This window comes from Pteropus alecto, unplaced genomic scaffold, assembly GCF_000325575.1.
Source record: "Pteropus alecto unplaced genomic scaffold, ASM32557v1 scaffold164, whole genome shotgun sequence".
Lineage (NCBI taxonomy): Eukaryota > Metazoa > Chordata > Mammalia > Chiroptera > Pteropodidae > Pteropus > Pteropus alecto.
Window position 1 is genome coordinate 16,416,915 of NW_006439568.1, and position 17,796 is coordinate 16,434,710.

Consider the following 17,796-nt stretch of genomic DNA (forward strand, 5'->3'; position numbering starts at 1 on the left):
TGAGGTGGCAAATACTCAATATGATTGGAGTATAATAAACAAAGTGGAGAGTGGCAGAATATTAAGAAGATTCCTGATCACAAAAATCTTTGTAGGCCAGGCAAAGGATTTTGGAGTTTGTTCTAACTGAAAGGAAGATTTAGCAAATTTAATATAGGAGGTGGCATGATCTGACTTATATTTTTACAAAGATCATTCTGGTTGCTCTGTAACAAATGGACTAGAAGTAGGATAGAGTCGAGAGAAATTAGAAGCTGTAGTAGTCTCCAGACTTAGATATAGGCAGCTTCACTTTTAATTTTGGAGGTTTCCATTCTTTTCTTTGTGTTCTCTTATGCTTTTCTCAGATATGGAGAACAAATTCTGTCCTTTGTAAAATTTAAAAAAAAAAAATGGTATTTGAGAATATCAGGAAGTATGATTAGAGAATATGATGAATAAAGGGGAAATTTATTTATTTATTTATTTACTTACTTACTTATTTATTTATTTATTTTAGATGAATCTACTTTTTATTTTTATCTTTTTAAAATATTTTTTATTTTTCAATTACAGTTGGCATACAGTATTACATTAGTTTCAAGTGTATAACATGGTGATTAGACATTTATACAACTTTTGAAGTGATCACTCTGACATATCTAATACCCATCTGACACCATACATAGTTATTACAATATTATTGACTATGTTCCTTATGCTATACTTGATATCCCATGACTATTTTGTAGCTACCAATTTTTACTTTTTAACCTTTTCTCTTTTTCACCCACTCTCCCAAAGCCCCTCCCATCTAGCATCCATCAAAATGTTCTCTGTATCTATGAGTTTGTTTCTGTTTTGTTTGTTTGTTTGTTTGTTTTGTTCTTTAGATTTTATATGTAAGTGAAATCATATGGCATTTGTCTTTCTCTGTCTGATTTATTTCACTCAGCACAATACCGTCCAGGTCCATCCATGTTGTTACAAATGACAAAGATTTCATGCTTTTTATGGCTAAGTAATATTCCATTGTGTATATATGCCCCTTCTTCTTTATCCATCCATCTATGGTTCTATTGTTGGACATCCAGATTGCCTCCATATTTTGGCTATTGTAAGTAATGCTGCAATGAACATCTGGATTCACATGTCCCTTTGAAATAGCGTTTTGGGTTTCTTTGCCTAAATATCGAGAAGTGGGTTTACTAGATCCTTCTTTGTCTCTTGTTCTAGCCTTATTTAAGATCTATTTGCCCAATATAAGTATTGCTACCATGGCTTTTTGTTTGTTTGTTTTTGTTTTCATGAAATATCTTTTTTCTATCCCTTTACTTTCAGTCTGTGTGTCTTTCGATGTGAAGTGAGTCTCTTATAGGCAACATATGTAAAGGTCTTGTTTTCTTACCCATTCAGCCACCCTATCTTTGGACTGGAGCATTTAATACATTTACATTTAAAGTAATTGTTGATAGATACATATTGCCATTTAATTATTCATATTTTTAATCTTTTTTTTCTTCTTCTTTTAGAAGTCCCTCTAACATTTCTTGTAATACTGGTTTTGTGTTGATGAACTCTTCTAGCTTTTTCTTGTCTAGAAAGCTTTCTTTTTCCACTTATAGTTGACATACAATAATATATTAGTTTCAGTTATACAGCATAGTGATTAGATATTTATATAACTCAAAAAATGATCACCCCACTAAATCTGGTACCCCTCTTCTTCCTTACATATTTATTACAACATTGTTAGCTATTTTCCATATGCTACAATTTATCTCTCTATGTCTGTTTTGAAATTAAGAAGTTTGTACTTCTTACTCCCTTTGCCCTCTTTCGCCATCCCTCCCAACCCGCCATCTAGTAGCCCTCAATATATTCTCTGTATCTACGAATTCATTCTTAAGATTTCACATATACAAGAAATCATGTGCTATTTGTCTTTCCCTGACTTACTTCATTCATGGCAATACCCTCTAGGTCTATCAAGGCAATGTCTTTTTCTATTCCCTTCTTTTTAGTTTGTAGGGGTCTTTTAATCTAAAAGGAGTCTCTCGTAGGCAGCATATGGAGAGGTCTTGTTTTCTTATCAATTCAACCACCCTGTCTTTCAGTAGGAGCACTTAATTCTTTTCCATTTGAGGTACTTGTTGATAGGAATGTAGTTATTACCATTCTTTATTCCTGTTTTTGATACATGTTTTTTCTTCTTAAAGAAGCCCTCCAATATTTCCTGTAATATTGACTAGGTATTGACAAATTCCCTTAGCTTATTTTTGTCTGGGAAGCTCTTTATCTGTCCACTGAATTTGTCTATTCTCCCCCTAAGTTCATTGAGCATCCTTTTAACCAGTCTTTTGAACTCTGCATCTGGTAGATTGCTTGTCTCCATTTTGTTTAGTTCTTTTTCTAGAGCTTTGTCCTGTTCTTTCATTTGGGATAAGTTTCTTTGTCTTCCCATTTTGGTTGCTTCCCTCTGTTTTCTTTTCTTTTTTTCTATGTATTAGGTAATGCTGCTGTATCTCCTGGTCTTAGCAGAGTGGCCTAAATTATAGGTATCCTCAGGCATGAGATGAGACAGGACTTTTGTATGGAAAGGTCACTGGAAGTGACTTGGCTGGACCCACAAGTTGGATGAGGCAGGGTCTCAGGGAATCACCTGAGTGGGTGTAGTGACCTGTGTTAACCAGGTTGATGGAGACTCAGATATGGTGCCCAACTGCATCTGCATGCCAGGAGTGAAGAGGGCTCCACAAAGAAACAATGGATTCTACCAGCACTTATATCTGGGAGAAGGCTGCCCCTCTATCCCTTGCCCTGAATCCAGATAATTCAGTTTCTTCTCATATGTGCCTGGCACCTTTCAAGCTGCTGCCTCAGTGCTGGAGCTCAGAGTGAGTAAGTCCATCAGAGAGTAAGTCTGCCTGGGCTCCTTAGGAAAATTTCTATGACCGCAGCCACCTTCTGCCTCACTCAGCCACAGTCTCCTCTGGCTTTCACAGCCAGAAGTTGTGGGGACTTCTCTTCTTGGCACTGGAACCCTGGGCTGAGGAGCCTGGTGTAGAGCTGGGAACCCTGGCTCTTCGGGGCAGTGGGGGGCGGGGGGGAAGGGAGAGAGAACCACCACAGCTCAGATATCTCTCCCAATTTTCAACCACCATATGAGGGTATGGAACCAGCCCATTCTGTGTCTCTGCCCCTCCTACCAGGCTCAAGGTGACCTTTTCTGTATGTTTCAAGTCATAGGACTTTTATTCAGCTAGACTGCAGGCGACTTCCAATGATGGCTGTTCTATAAGTTAGTTGTAATTTTGATATGATTGTAAGAGGAGGCAAGTACAGTATTTACTTACTTCACCTTCTTGAGCAGAAGCAAGAAAACATTTCATGGCGTATGATATGTTTGATTCAGTGAAACATGTACCTTTTGTTTATTCAGTAAATACTGAGTTTCTTTTTTGTGCCAAGCCTTATTCTAAGTGTCACCAAAAGATACAGATGTCTCATTACCTATTAATTATTTTATAAATTGTCATTCTAGCTAATAAACAAACATAAAACTTGCCTTTACAAAAATATTTAATAGTCGAAAGTTATATTTTGTGTATTCCTAATCTTTACATTCTCTACCATTTTTTCCTCTAAACTGCTCCTAGCTCTATCTTCAAATCCCAGGTTCTCTTGCTCCTGTTTTTCCTCAGATGAAATGATTCAGAATAAGAAAATATTTCTAAAAACTCTAAAACATTCTACAAATACCTCTTCATTGCCCCCTTTACCTCCTTAAGCAGGAAGTGGGTGGGAGGCAAGACAAAGACAGGGAGGTACAAGGACCCTGGCACAGTTTGAAGGCATCTTCTAAGCAACGTGTGCTCAGACTATGAGTGAGTTTGGGTGCACAGCTCACAGACTCACGTTATATTGAAGCTTAACTCACGATGTGAGTCTTCATGATTCAAAATGAGTCAAACATTTATAGTTTCTAGAGGACTCAGTGTAGTGCAGTTGGAAGGATAACTACAATCTTATCTTCAGTGTGATCTGAGTTCCTGGTCACTTTACTCAGATTAAGACCCAGACTAAGATAGTTTGACTCTCCCTCTTCTTAGTTTTCTGTATAGATCATTAGAATTAGAGTCACACTATCTAGGTTTGAAACACAGCTCTTTCTTTGGTTCGTAGGTGGATTTTAGCCACTTGCTGAACCTGTTTCCTCATTTATAAAGTGATAATAATTACTCCTTTAACAGGTGCCCATTCTATAATATAATATGACCTCTAGAAGGGCTGACATGACCTAATATTATAGGTGTTCAATAAATGTGTGATCATGAATCTGGCTAAACTGTGTCAAAGGTTGTGGCGCGGTTCTAATTGGTGATGGTAAGGTGATGGATCAAGGCAAGCATAATTTACATACCTATTAGTTATTATTAATTATGCACAATATGTAAGACCTTGTACTCATTTTACACTTGTAAACATTGGTGACAATATTTATAAAGCAACTAGCATAATGAAGTATCCTAGGGATTCAGGACACAAATTTAAGTATGAAAATGGATTTAATGACTCAGTTTTTTCATTCAACTACAACCTCAATATCAAATGAATATAATATTTAAGAAACATTAATTAATAGAATGTAGACCACTTGATTAAATATTCTGGAAGAAATATTAATTTAAAAGAAAATACAACTAAATATAAAACCCAAGATAATTATTTTCATTCCTTGTGATGGGAGTTTGAAATGTTTTTGTTTTTTATCTTCAGGTGTTAAATCAAACTTCTCGACTTGAAATTCAACTGTTGGAGAATTCATTATCAACATACAAACTAGAGAAGCAACTTCTTCAACAGACAAATGAAATTCTAAAGATTCATGAGAAAAACAGGTGAAGATTGTTGTATTCCAAAAATAATTATGCATGACTTATTTATATTCTACGTCTCTTTGCCAACTCTTAAAAAAAAGATTGAAGTGGTTTGCAAAAAATATATATATATATATACACACACACATATATATGTATATATATATATATATATATGGTCAAATTAATTTTGAATATAAAAACAAAGGAGAGCTTAATGTGAATACAGCAAGTATGTCAACAATAAGGTTAATACTATTGTTTACGCTCAAAATATTTGCTTTTTATAACTTTGAACACTAATTTACCTAATGTTCAGTTCAAATCCCACCATATTTGTAAAAAATTGATTCTATAACTAAATTTGGTGACCCAAAATTTTGATGGTTTTCAGCAGAATCAAAATCTACAGTGATAGAGAAAAGAATAGGGTCTCTGAAACTCTGTAATTTGAATGATCACTTTACTTGCTCTTAAGCTTGTACAGAGCTATGAGATTGTTGAATTAGGGATCTTGCACTAGAAAGAAGCAAAATTTATTTTTTTTGTAGAAAATTATTTACCTGTAAAGTTGATTCAAGAGTTGTTTGTTTGTTTGTTTTCCCCCACTTAAAGCCATTTCCTCTGGACCTAATACATTTCTTTGGTTAGCTTTATAGTTGTGTTTTATAAACTATGAATGATCTCAGGTAAGTGAAATGAGACTTAGAGATCTTGAGAGCTTGATTGACACACAGACTATATGATTTTGAAGTCAATAGCATTCGTGCTGGACAATTCGATTAAAACCCTGACCACCGTAGGACAAGTATAGTGTGTATTTAACTGTGTTTTCTTCCGGATATTTGGATGGCTTGAAAAAGTTTTGGTTCTTATGCATTATATTGAGTTAAAAACCATTGTGTTACTAGAAACTAGTTAAATACCATGTGTTGATAGAACTAGAGTTTTCACCATGTTCCAGGAAGCCAGGAAGGCATCTAAGAGGACTGCTAGTTCTCCTCTTACTTTACAGATGAGAGGATAAACTCATTGGAAGTGAGTTATCTGTCCAAGGTCACACACTTTCCTAGTGACAAAACTGGGAATGTAATCCAGGTTTCTTTGTTTCTAGTCCTGTTCTTTCCACTGTAACACATGGTCTCTGGTTATCATTTGCAACCTAGTAGGATTTCCCAACTTCACACTAAAAGTAGACCTTAATGACAAAAATTATAATTAAATTTTTACATGAAGAAGATAAACATGGCTGTTGGCTTAAAGTCTGAAAGAGATCACTCAGCTCTGACTTGTATTTCCAAGTTTTACATTTATTTATCTTAGTACCATGTCATGGGGTCAACGGTATAACTAAATAAACTTGACAGGACTTGCCCCTGAACTGGTTTCATGGTGAAATGTTCTGGAATTGAAAATCTTGTTGAAAAGTACCATTTATCCTACTACAATTTCACAGTAACCGGACACATACACATAACAGGTATACTTTACTTCAAATATCCTTTGATTTAGAATCCCACCACACTTTATCACTAGACGTGAACTCCATTTATAGTGATATATTTCAAGACGCTATTGTGAAAGCTTTGTCTAGGAATGAATAATTAAAACAATGACAATTTTACCATTTTAATGTTATCTTATAATTACATAAATACCACATTTACTGTAGAAAAGAAAGAGTACACAAAAAATATTAAAAACCACAATCCCATCACATTGAGAACTGCACATGTTGCTACATATTATATATAATTTTTTTTTCAGAAAATGTTGTGTCATGTTGTGCATACTGTTTTGTAGCCTACTTGAAATTGCACAACCAAGAGATAGATATCTTTTCTAATTAATAAATATTCCTTTACTGTCATTCTTAATAACTGCATGGTATTTTATTTTATAGCTGTTGCTTTAATCCATTTCTCACTAAGTATATGACTACATATAATTTACCTTTTAAAAAGCTATCATCATGAATTTACATTCTTCAATACTTTCCTTGCTGATATGTGTTATCTCTTGGTCTATGTCTGACACTTTAGCTGTCAGGATACTACACAAAAACTGAGAGACCTAAAAGGGTTCATCCATAACTATAATAATAAAGGCTGTCCTTAAGTGTCATTATACTCGGCTCTCTTCATCTCTCCATGTCTCTGATTCCCACTTCCTCTTTCCTTCACTCCTCATATTCATACTTTCTTTTTCTTCTCCTCCTCCTGTTTCTCCTCCTCCTCCACCTCCTCTTCCTCCTCTTTTTTCTTCCTCTTCTCATTTGTTTCTCCTTCTCCCCTCTAGATCTTATTCTAGATCATTTTGGATATTTTTATCTTTCCATCATGTTCTTGATATGGCACCTGGTATCATTTCCCCCTATGGAATTCTCACCATGGAATGTTCTTTTTTAAGAGAAACTACTTAAAAGTTGTTCTCTCTGTTCTATCAATAAAGCCAAGTTGAGGTTCAAGTTCTCAAAAGAGCTTTTCTGCAGCTCAGACAGAAGAGGCTTCTCCATGCACCGCAGCACCTCAGAGGACTCTGATTCCTGATCCCAAGCACATAGATATCTTCTGCTGATAAATTTTTCCCTCTTTGGATTCTAATTTCTAAGGAAAATTCGGGTTTTCTTAAATATATGAATCATATCATTTATTACAAATAATATTTTTTCAAGATTATAACAATTCCACTTCCCAGTAATATAGGTATTTCACAATAAATTCAAGGATTTATGTTTTAATTTGAAATCCTTTTCTCTTCTTCTGCTGACAAAAACATGTATCTTTTACTCCTACTCTTCACCCCTTTCTTTTTTGACCCTCAATCATGGCATTACTTTATATGTGGTTCCTGGGGGTATTTTTCTATCAGTTACTGTATGTCCTGACATTGCCATATGTCTATAGTTACCTGTGTCTTACTGTTGAAGGATCTAATATATGACATGGAGGGATATGTATCCTTAAACCAGGCATATTCTTTCATGAACCTCTCTATACAAACCAAAAGTACCCCTTTGTGATATACAGCATATTTCCCCTATTCTGTTTATTGTTATTGTTTATTTTCATATGTGAAATAGAATTAGAGGAACTCTGCCAAGCACTTTCTAGAACAACAAAAAAATGAGGATCCTCCTCCCCCATTTAAGTGGATAGAAAGTCAAAGCCAAATGTGAAGCAGTTTTATATGTTTTAACGTAGCTTATTGATCATCTCTACTGATTCCATAAGTGGATCTTAGTCCTCCAAATGAAAAAGAAGCTATTTCTACATGGATGCATTCTGAAATGTAGGAACGACATCCCTTTAGTCAGCCAGGTCTGGTTTGGATCAGCTAATACACTTTGCAAAGGGGATTATCTAAATTAAGCTTTGCTTCCTCCCCAAGGAATGTCAGCGGTTGTGTTTGGGTGTGTGACTTACCAGCTTTGAGTATGATGGGGCTTCCACTGACAATTCGGTGAACTGACCCTTAGGAAGGTCCACCACTTCTTTGGCATAACAAAGAGGGATATTTTATGAATAGGATTATACCACACAATCACACTGAGAGGTCCTGCTGATTTAGATTCTGACAAATTAAATGCATCACTTGTAAGGTTGAAAATGGATTGTTGGTCTCATTAGATTCACGTCTTTATCCCCTAAATGGCAAAAGGCACAAATCAGAAACAGGATTAACGATGTTTGCTCTACCACTTGTTTTCCTAACAATCTAATGGGAGGTGACTCCAACAAGCTTCCAGTTTGTTTTCTCTAGGATTTTTTTTCATTTGTTGGATGCTGTCCTAATCTCAAAACTTGGTTTTGTTTCTTATTTCAAGGAAACAGCACTTGGAAATAAGGGATTAGGATTTGGCCATATAATTGAAATTGCACAACCAAGAAACCAAGAAATGAGAAGCATTAATATTTACCTTGCACAGAGGGGATTGATATGACCACAAAGTGTGACATGTACTTGTCAACTTCTTTTAGATTCCTCCAGTATGTTTCCTGCTACATCTTCTCAAAACAATAGAAAAGAGAGGTGAACAGGGAAAGATCTCATAATGCAAATTACTTCAGTTGAATCAAATACGTAAATGGATTTTTTGATCTAAAGTTTTGGTTAACTGAACAGGTCTTAAGACACCAGTCTCATCTCTGTCTTAACCCCAACTTTTTCTAATGTGAGAGTACAACCAAGTGAAAAAATATTCCAGAAGACACTCTTCTGCCTCACTACAGTATATGGGAAGAGAATCAACATTTCATGTATACAAAGATGGAGCACTTGGGTTTCTTTGATATTCGTGTTAAATATGCAGAATGAAGATTAGGGAAATCTATAAGACCATCCAGAGTGAACTGAAACTACACATGTGATGATTATTTAGATATCTGCTGTCTAGATATTTAATATTAGGTGAACATCTGTGCCAGGTGCCCTACATACACTACTTACTGTTAATCCTCCAACTAATTCTGCAAAGTACCTATTATTATTTCCATTTTATATATAAGGAAACTGAAGTTCACAGAAGTCAAGTCATTTGCCAAACAGCTAGTGTGTAGCAAAATTAGGGTTCAAATGCATGATGATTCTGTCTTAATTATTGTAAAAATATTTTCCAACACGATACAGACTCAAGAATAATTGATGTGGTTGTCAAATTATGCTCTTAATACAAACAAATATAAATTTGAGAAAAAGGATAGGTCAGATGTTTTCTGGCCTATTCCAAAAGAGATCATTATTTATTCCTTCTAATATTGGAGTAAGAAATATAAACTTTTTATTTACCTTGGGAATTCACTAAACTTCTTTGACAAGCCTCATCTATCTTCTAGCTGGAGTTTATGAGAAGTTATCATGTTAATTAATTTTAAGTGATTGAAGTGTATATAATCAAGATACTAAATTAAATCTTACAAACAAAGTACTATTATGGCATAATAGAGTATTGATTTTTAATACTTAATACGACCAAAGAAATGAAAAGTTAAATCACAGTCTTATTAATTAAAGCTATCTTGCATTTGATAAGTTCTTTACAAAATATTAAAATAAAATCTTGCTAACTTCTAGTGTTAAATTAGGTTGAATTAGGTTAGTTGTATATAGAAGAGATCAAGAGAAGGTGTTTGAATTTATATTACTCTATTCTATGCATTGTAATGGAACACCTATAACACTGATTGAATATAATATTTTTTTCTCTCATGCTTTTTAAAAATGAATTTAATGCATACAACTTTTTAAATTTAAATTTTGTTAACCTTAGGATATTAGAGTGGAACAGAATTCTGAATCAAATTGAAAATCCAAGGGCAGTCTAAATTCTTTCCTTTCCCACAACTCACTAATGACTGTTGATGCTGTCAATTCCATCTCCTAAATATTCTTCCAATGTATCCTGTTCTTTCTATTTCCACTGACTGTGTCTTAGGTCAAACTCCCATCAATTCTTGTCTCAGCCTTTGCAGTGATCTCTGTGCCTTAAACCTTAATGCCTCTCAAACCTATCATCCTGAGCTCTGGCGTAGACTTCTTCATAAAATGTAAGTCAGATTACTTTCCCCTTTTGTTTAGGTACTCCCACACAGTATTCAGTCCAACTTTTAAATCTCTAGACAGCATCTACCCAACCCCCTAACGATTCTCTGTAAGTGACTAAAGAAAGCTCAAGTTCTTTAGCATAGAACACAGTCCATGATCATTAGAATTTTATAGCTGTATTTCTACAAGTCTTCTTAAATTTTATGAAGTATGGTCTGATAGCTAAGAGCTTGAGTTCTGAGGCCAGACTGCCTAAGTTTCACTTTTCCTTGATCCTATTTTAACTGACTCTGCCACATATTATTTGTATGACTCTGAGCATGTTATTTAAACTCTCTGTACTTCAGTTTCTTAATTTGTAACATAGGGATAATAAACACAGTAGTGCATGACATTGATGTGAGAAAGAGTTCATGCATATAAAGTACTAATAGTGCCTGACACACATAGTGTTTAATTATGCTAATTGTTAGTATCACATTGAAGACTTGATGTTATTTCAGACATAGTTGATGTTTGACTTGTCTGGAATACCTTGTCGTTCTTTACTTAACTCACAAATTTTTGCTCACCCTTCAAAACTCAGTGCAGATGTTACCCACTCCAAGAACTCTTCTCTTGACTCTGCCAAATAGACTTATTCATTACAATTTATATGACAATACTGTACCTTGTTCCCCCCCATTATTTCACTTATTTCATTACATCGTAATATGTGTGTATGTGTGCATTTATCTCTCTGCTATTAGGCTGTGAATAGAGACGGTGTTTTGTTTATCTTTATCTTCATGCTCCCAGGCACAATTTTCTATACATAGTATATATAGTATTAAATGCTTTTTGAATGTTGAATGAATGGTGAACTGGTAAATGTCCCAGTAACTCTATTCTAACAAATGTCATTTTCTATGTACAAACACACACACAGTAACACACATGACTGAAAAATATTTTAATGGAAAATACAAATCACAGTTTATATTAAATATCATAAATATATTAATTGTTCTTAACAAACATAAATAAACTAGAGATGGTGTTTCAACTGTTATTGTGTATCCCTAAAAGCCCATTGCATGGCACCCAAGGTTATTAGTCCACATTTTGAGTTTCACTAATACAGCTCAATTTTTAAATCTCTAGACAACATCTTCCTAGACCATTCTAGGCTCATGACGGTTTACTGCATCTCTCTGATTAATAAAAAATAACATAAACTTGATCTAAACATTAGATTATGTAGAAGAGTAGCAACTGAAAGTCAAAGTCTCTCTGATTCCATAACCTCTACCAACACCACCCTCTGCAGAGAATCATCAACAGATTAGCAGTTTGGCCCTTATTCTTCCAGAGTTTTTCTATGAATATACTAAGATACACATGTGTATATAGTATGCACATTATGTGTTTGTTTTCACAGACATACTCATATAAAATCACACACACACAGAAGTACATATTTATATGATATATGTGAGTGTGTATAGATCGTAACTACTTTTTAAATGCTGGGTTTATTTTTACTTTATAACAATTTATCATGGATATATTACACATTTAACTATATACATATATACCTCACTTGTTGTAGATGCTATAATTTGTAATTTATTCTAATTTTTATATGATTATTAAACATTTTTATAGATATTGACAAATTATCTCTGAATTTTACATTCTCCCCATTTGTGCATGGGCTTTCTAATTTCACCCAACCTTGCTGGCCATTTTATTAATTTTGTCTACCTGAGAAGATAGCTTGTGCATCTTTTCATGTTTATTGACCATTTATGTTTCTTCTTCCATAACTAATCTATTCATGTTTATTTCTTATTTTCTACTAGATTGTTTATCTTTGCTTCATTAACTCACATAAGCTCTTTAGTGAAAGTTTTTTTATATATGTTGCAAATATTTTCTCTAATTTGTCATTTATTGTTCAATCTATTTTTTATCAAAATATTACATTTTTATGTCATGAAGTGTATCTTTTTTTTTTCCTCCTTGGTTTCTGGTTTCTACAACATATTTAGCTTATTCTTATTTATCCCAAACTTTAAAACATTAACTTGCCAGTGTTTACTTATAATAATCTGTACTTCTGTCCTCATTTGAACTACAAAAATTAAGTTCAAATTTTGAGAGAAAATTTACTCTGTACGATTAAAAGACTAAATTTATAGTGAACTTACTAAACCCTTGTTTGAAGGGGAAAAATATATATATATATCACTTTAAAATCCATATTTTCAATACACTTTGACACTTTATATATTAAAAATAAAAGTAAAAATTGAAACATCTGTAAGTTCAGACAGATAAAAATGATAAGATTTCTACAATTTCAACATCTTCCTCCTTGTTTGAGAGCTATATTTACACAAATAGAGCTTAGGCAACTGTCACCTCTGTGCATTCATTGGCTGCTATGTTAAGAACTCAATTGTGGGAAACAATTTGAAAGGGAGAGCTTTTTCTGTGAAAGTTTCAAGATGTATTCAATGGTTTGAAATATTTCCAATAAGATATCTTTGAGGAGACAGACTATGGAAATGAAAGGGGAAAAGTTAACCAAAACTTCTAATAAGGCTTTCTATATACTCAATTTATAACCTTTTACTGAGGTTCAAGGCCTAGATTGTTTTATTTTATTCTTCATTAAAGTGCACCTCTGCCTCACACTAGCAGTTAAATGCCAAAGTTCTATGTATGTCTCTTCTCAAAGTGTTTCCAGAAAGATGAGAAACAGGAAGTACTGTAAATCCTGTGAGAAACTCAGTCTTTGGATTTCTAGCTCAATTAGTATATTAAGATTTACGTGCACAGTTTCATAAATTGTTGTTATATGGAACACTAATTTTAAAAGTTATGTCATAATAAAAACTGTTTATTTAATACAGACTTCTCAAAAACTTGACAATGGAACTCTTAACTAATAAAAATACTGAATGCACTTTAGAGAGCAATGTGCTGGGGTTTGTAATCAGCTTCCAGGTTTTGGATTATGCATTTAAACCTAAACTAAACTTGTTACTGAAGTTCATCATCAGGGACAGTATGACTACTTTGCCTATCTAATTTTAGGACACTGGAACTATAATATTGTTCTTCATGTCAACCTTTATTTATAGAAGTGTTTGTGCCTCTCCCAACTGACTCGAATAGAGAAAATATAAGAGAATCAATCAATAAAAGGCTTCAGGATAATGGGATACGATCAATATATTGAGTAAGAAAATTAAATGTAATGACAGAGTGGTTAAGGCAGAATGGTGCTTAAGAAAATATCTGTTAAGATTAAATAGAGATTTGTCTTTTACACATGTAAAAGATGGATAGGCTGAAATACTGTGAAATACAAGCCCCCAAAATAAACAGATGGAGAGCAGCAAATACTAAGGAGATATTAAAGTGATGCCTGATTCCTGCTAAAAGTAAATGGGTAGAAATAGGTAGAAATTATATTTTACTAAATCAGAGAGAGGAGACTTTAATGCTAGTTTTCATAGCACAGGGATGTCATAGGCAGATTTCTAGTCTGATGAGTTAGAAAACACAATATATGCACAATTTCGGACAAGTATTTAGATTCTTACCTACAAACTAGGTTTGTAATATCTACTCAGTCTATATTACCATATTGCTTTAAGAATCAAAGGAGATAAAAGATAAAAGGCTACACAACTATAATGGTATATTACAACAATGTGATTAATAAGTAGAGCTAGCATATGAACTTTTCTGGCAAGAAAGTTTTGGATTCAAACCAGTTTGGAAACAGTAAGGAGGAAGGGCTAACTTTCCAAGTATATAGTAACCAAAGGATCAGAAGTATCAAAGAAAAGAGAATAGTTTTTTAGGGAGTAAAATATGAAAAGAAGATGAGAGGGAGGGATGAGCAGTGTCACAGAAAATAAAAGGGTCAAGAAGAGATCAGTCTTGCCTGAAGAAATCTAAAAAGTTATTAGTACAAAGGCAATACCTAATAAAGTTAGTAGAGCATTACTGGAGTACAGAAGTTATTAAAGGAATTGCAAGTGAAGAAATGAGATGAGGAAATGACTGGAAGAGATAATTAACTGGTAAAACCTGCCATTTGGGAAACAAATGGTTTCCAGTTTGCTTACAGTATTCATGCAGATTATTTTTTATGCATATATCTCATTCCAAATACTGGGAGATGTCTATGGTACAAAACAGGCTTCTTACTTCTGTGAACTGTCCCTTCTTTATATGAATATCTGTTTCAAGATGACAGGCTCTATTGATATCTTTTGATATCTGGTAGCCATGGTGCATTAAAGTTTATGTGGTAAGTTATGAAAATTATAGTCTTTTCCGAGATGGGAAATGTATATATCATTTTCTTTAGGAAATGCAGGCCTTTTCTTCCACCAGCCAGTGTCCAGAATTGTTTTCTTTGGCACCAGGACTTCTTTGATCAACTTTTCATTCTAAGCTCTTTTTAAATTATCCTGAAAAACAAAACAAAACAAAAAAACAAAACTCCTTTATTGACATTTCAGATAGTGACCATCTTTAAGTATATATGTACTCTTGAATAAGAAATGCATCAAAAGTAGAAAATAGAAAACATTAATGAAAAAAAAATTTTTAAGTATTATGTCTGAAACATGTTTCTTATAGTTGTGATTGTTTTATTTGAGATTTTCTCTATAAAAATAAATCCTTAGAGTAGGAGTAATGTCATTTTATATTTTACGTAGTGCTGAGAGCACTGTTGGCACTTAGCAAGTAATAAATACAAGTTATAACTATAGCATGATATTTTCCAAACCAGAATGTTACCTACTGATTAGGAAAACTGTAAGGCCAATGCTCATTTTATTTCAGCAACAAAATGGTAATGCAGAATTTTTATCTAGTATTATATGAGTGTAACATCCAAATTTTTATCTTTACATTATTGTCATTTTAATAGTTAATTCTAAGTTTCTTGGTAGTACACTAAAACTCTTATAAATTTAAAAGATAATTTTCTCATGAGTTAACTGGCTCTATATTTATGGGTGTCTTACATCTGATCATTATCATAGGAGAAACAAAAATGGTAAAGAGTAAACAGAATGCTCTAAGGATTGGTTGTGGTTAATTCTCAGATCTGAAGGCCAAAAATTAATGGGCACAAAGAAAACCTTCTCTGACATCCACAGAGGTACAATAATCACTCAACCAGTGGGTGGGATGAACTTTTTAACCAATAGAGAAGAGTTTTTTTGTTTTGTTTTATTTTGTTTTTTAACTGTCAGGTTCTCTAACAGCAAGTTATTAGCAAAGAAGAAAATACTAAGACTATGAATCGTACTTTTCCTTAGAGATACTGTCTTTCATCTTACAATGACTTCTTGGCCTAAGTTTTTTATTTCCAAAAAACATTTTAAAAATATCAATGACCATCACATCATCCCCGAATAACTATACTCAAGATCTGTCCTAATTGAATTTGCTTAGGATTAGCCAGGGCAGGGCTCCTTCGCTATTGGTGTCCTGTAGGATAAAAGCAACTCAAAATAGAAGCATGGCTTTTCTTATCTTTCAGAGCCATACAGGTGCCCCTAACAGGCCTTAATGTGAAATTTTCTTATGTGAATCTGGGCATGTTACAAAGGTGTTTGTAAATTAATAGGGTCTTATACACAAAAGCATCCCAGTGTTTTTCAGGCCTGGTTCAACAGGCAACTTTCCTGCCATATTCTGGGCCACATTCTCTTAAAGGACAGGTTTGATGGCAAAGATCTGGAATGCCCCTGAGCAGTTCTTTCCACACTTCTTAATCCGTGTAAAAGACAATCAAATATTTCAGCTCATCTCCCAGTACATGGAATTGGAAAATTTGGCTCTTCAAATGTGCTCTGTTTTATGATTTAAGTATTACATTTTAAAACTCCCTAGTGTCTTATTTTATGAAAACTTATAGAAATGATTCAGTGCTACATTTCTCCAAGGTAAATTAAGTGCCCAATATGGTACGTTACATTTGAATAACACCTTATAAACTAAGGACTGGTCGAACCTTCTGAAAATGGAACTGAGAAAACTGAATAAGGCTTTCCTCTGAGGAATACTAATACATTATACACTCTATAAAATGTAAATGCTTTTTATTTCCAGTCAGTTGCTAGGATCCAAGAGTGCCTCTGCATTAACTATCATCATTAATGTGTAATATGCAAGGGGAGTATCCTTTGAAGAGTTCTGAGAGAAGGAAGGTTCTCAGCTGAAGACTATCATCCTGAGCAAAGCAACCCAAGTACTTTTATAAGACCACAACACCAGCCCGAGGTCTTCCTTTTTGGAACCATTTATGCAGTGGTTTGGGAATTTGTGGTGCCCTTAGGCCTCATTCTGAAGCTTTATCTCTTTTAGCTTAGAGATAAAGTAGGCTATTGGTTATGATACTAGAGCAGGCATCAAAAATCTCGAGAAACCTAATTGTGATTTCACACAGCTTATTTTCTGGTCCTGTGCTTTCTGCATTAATATATTATTCCTTGAATCCACAGACCTACTATGAAATTTAATCACTGTTAATACATTGAGAATCCCCAATAAACAAAGTAAATAAAAAATAGTTTCTATATTTTGTTCAAACTTTTTTTCCTAAACTATTCTATTTCTTATTGGACCTATTTCCTTAATGAAATTTATATTGTAACTTCTCCAGATTGTAATTGTTTAGATCCAAGTCAGCTACCCTGGATAGAAGGTACACCTCAGGATATAAATTATACTTAGGAAACAAACATTACTCTGACAACAACTGGTTTAATATTTCTTCATTTGATGTGTTATATATGTAACTCTATATACATATTTATATATATATATATATTTCTTAGTTTCTTACTTATAAAATATTTCTTTGGTGAAATATCTAATTAAAATTTCTAACTTTAAATAAGCTCAGGAAATAGTTAAATCACATTTTTTTTTCGTATAGCATTCTAAAAACTAAATCTTATCTTTATTTCCTATAGTTTATTAGAACATAAAATCTTAGAAATGGAGGGAAAGCACAAGGAAGAGTTGGATGCCTTAAAGGAAGAGAAAGAGAATCTTCAAGGCTTGGTTACTCGTCAAACGTACATAATTCAGGAACTAGAGAAACAGTTGAACAGAGCCACCACCAACAACAGTGTCCTTCAGAAGCAACAGCTGGAGCTGATGGACACAGTACACAACCTCGTCAACCTTTGCACTAAAGAAGGTGGTAAGAATTTCCTTCTCACTTTGGGATAGTAAATATTTTATTTAATATAGAACAATAAAATATTCAATATAACTTTATATGTTGCATTTATTGCTGTGTAAAAGCAGCAAAAGAGCTTTATTCTTAGAAGCATCTCATGAAATTTGCAATGACAATTTTCTC

At 33.6% G+C, this 17,796-nt stretch overlaps 1 protein-coding gene across 4 annotated transcripts in view; it reads left to right on the plus strand.

Annotated features, from left to right (window-relative positions):
• ANGPT1 (angiopoietin 1) overlaps nt 1-17,796 on the plus strand; it is a 232,150-nt gene that overhangs the window by 136,520 nt on the left and 77,834 nt on the right. For 3 of the 4 annotated variants that reach the window (XM_025050144.1, XM_015593045.2, XM_025050145.1), the window contains exons 3-4: nt 4,759-4,880; nt 17,402-17,634. In XM_025050144.1, the coding sequence (XP_024905912.1) occupies nt 4,759-4,880; nt 17,402-17,634 (355 nt within the window). The remainder of the gene's footprint in view (nt 1-4,758; nt 4,881-17,401; nt 17,635-17,796) is intronic. The other variant, XM_006916614.3, reaches the window with a different exon arrangement.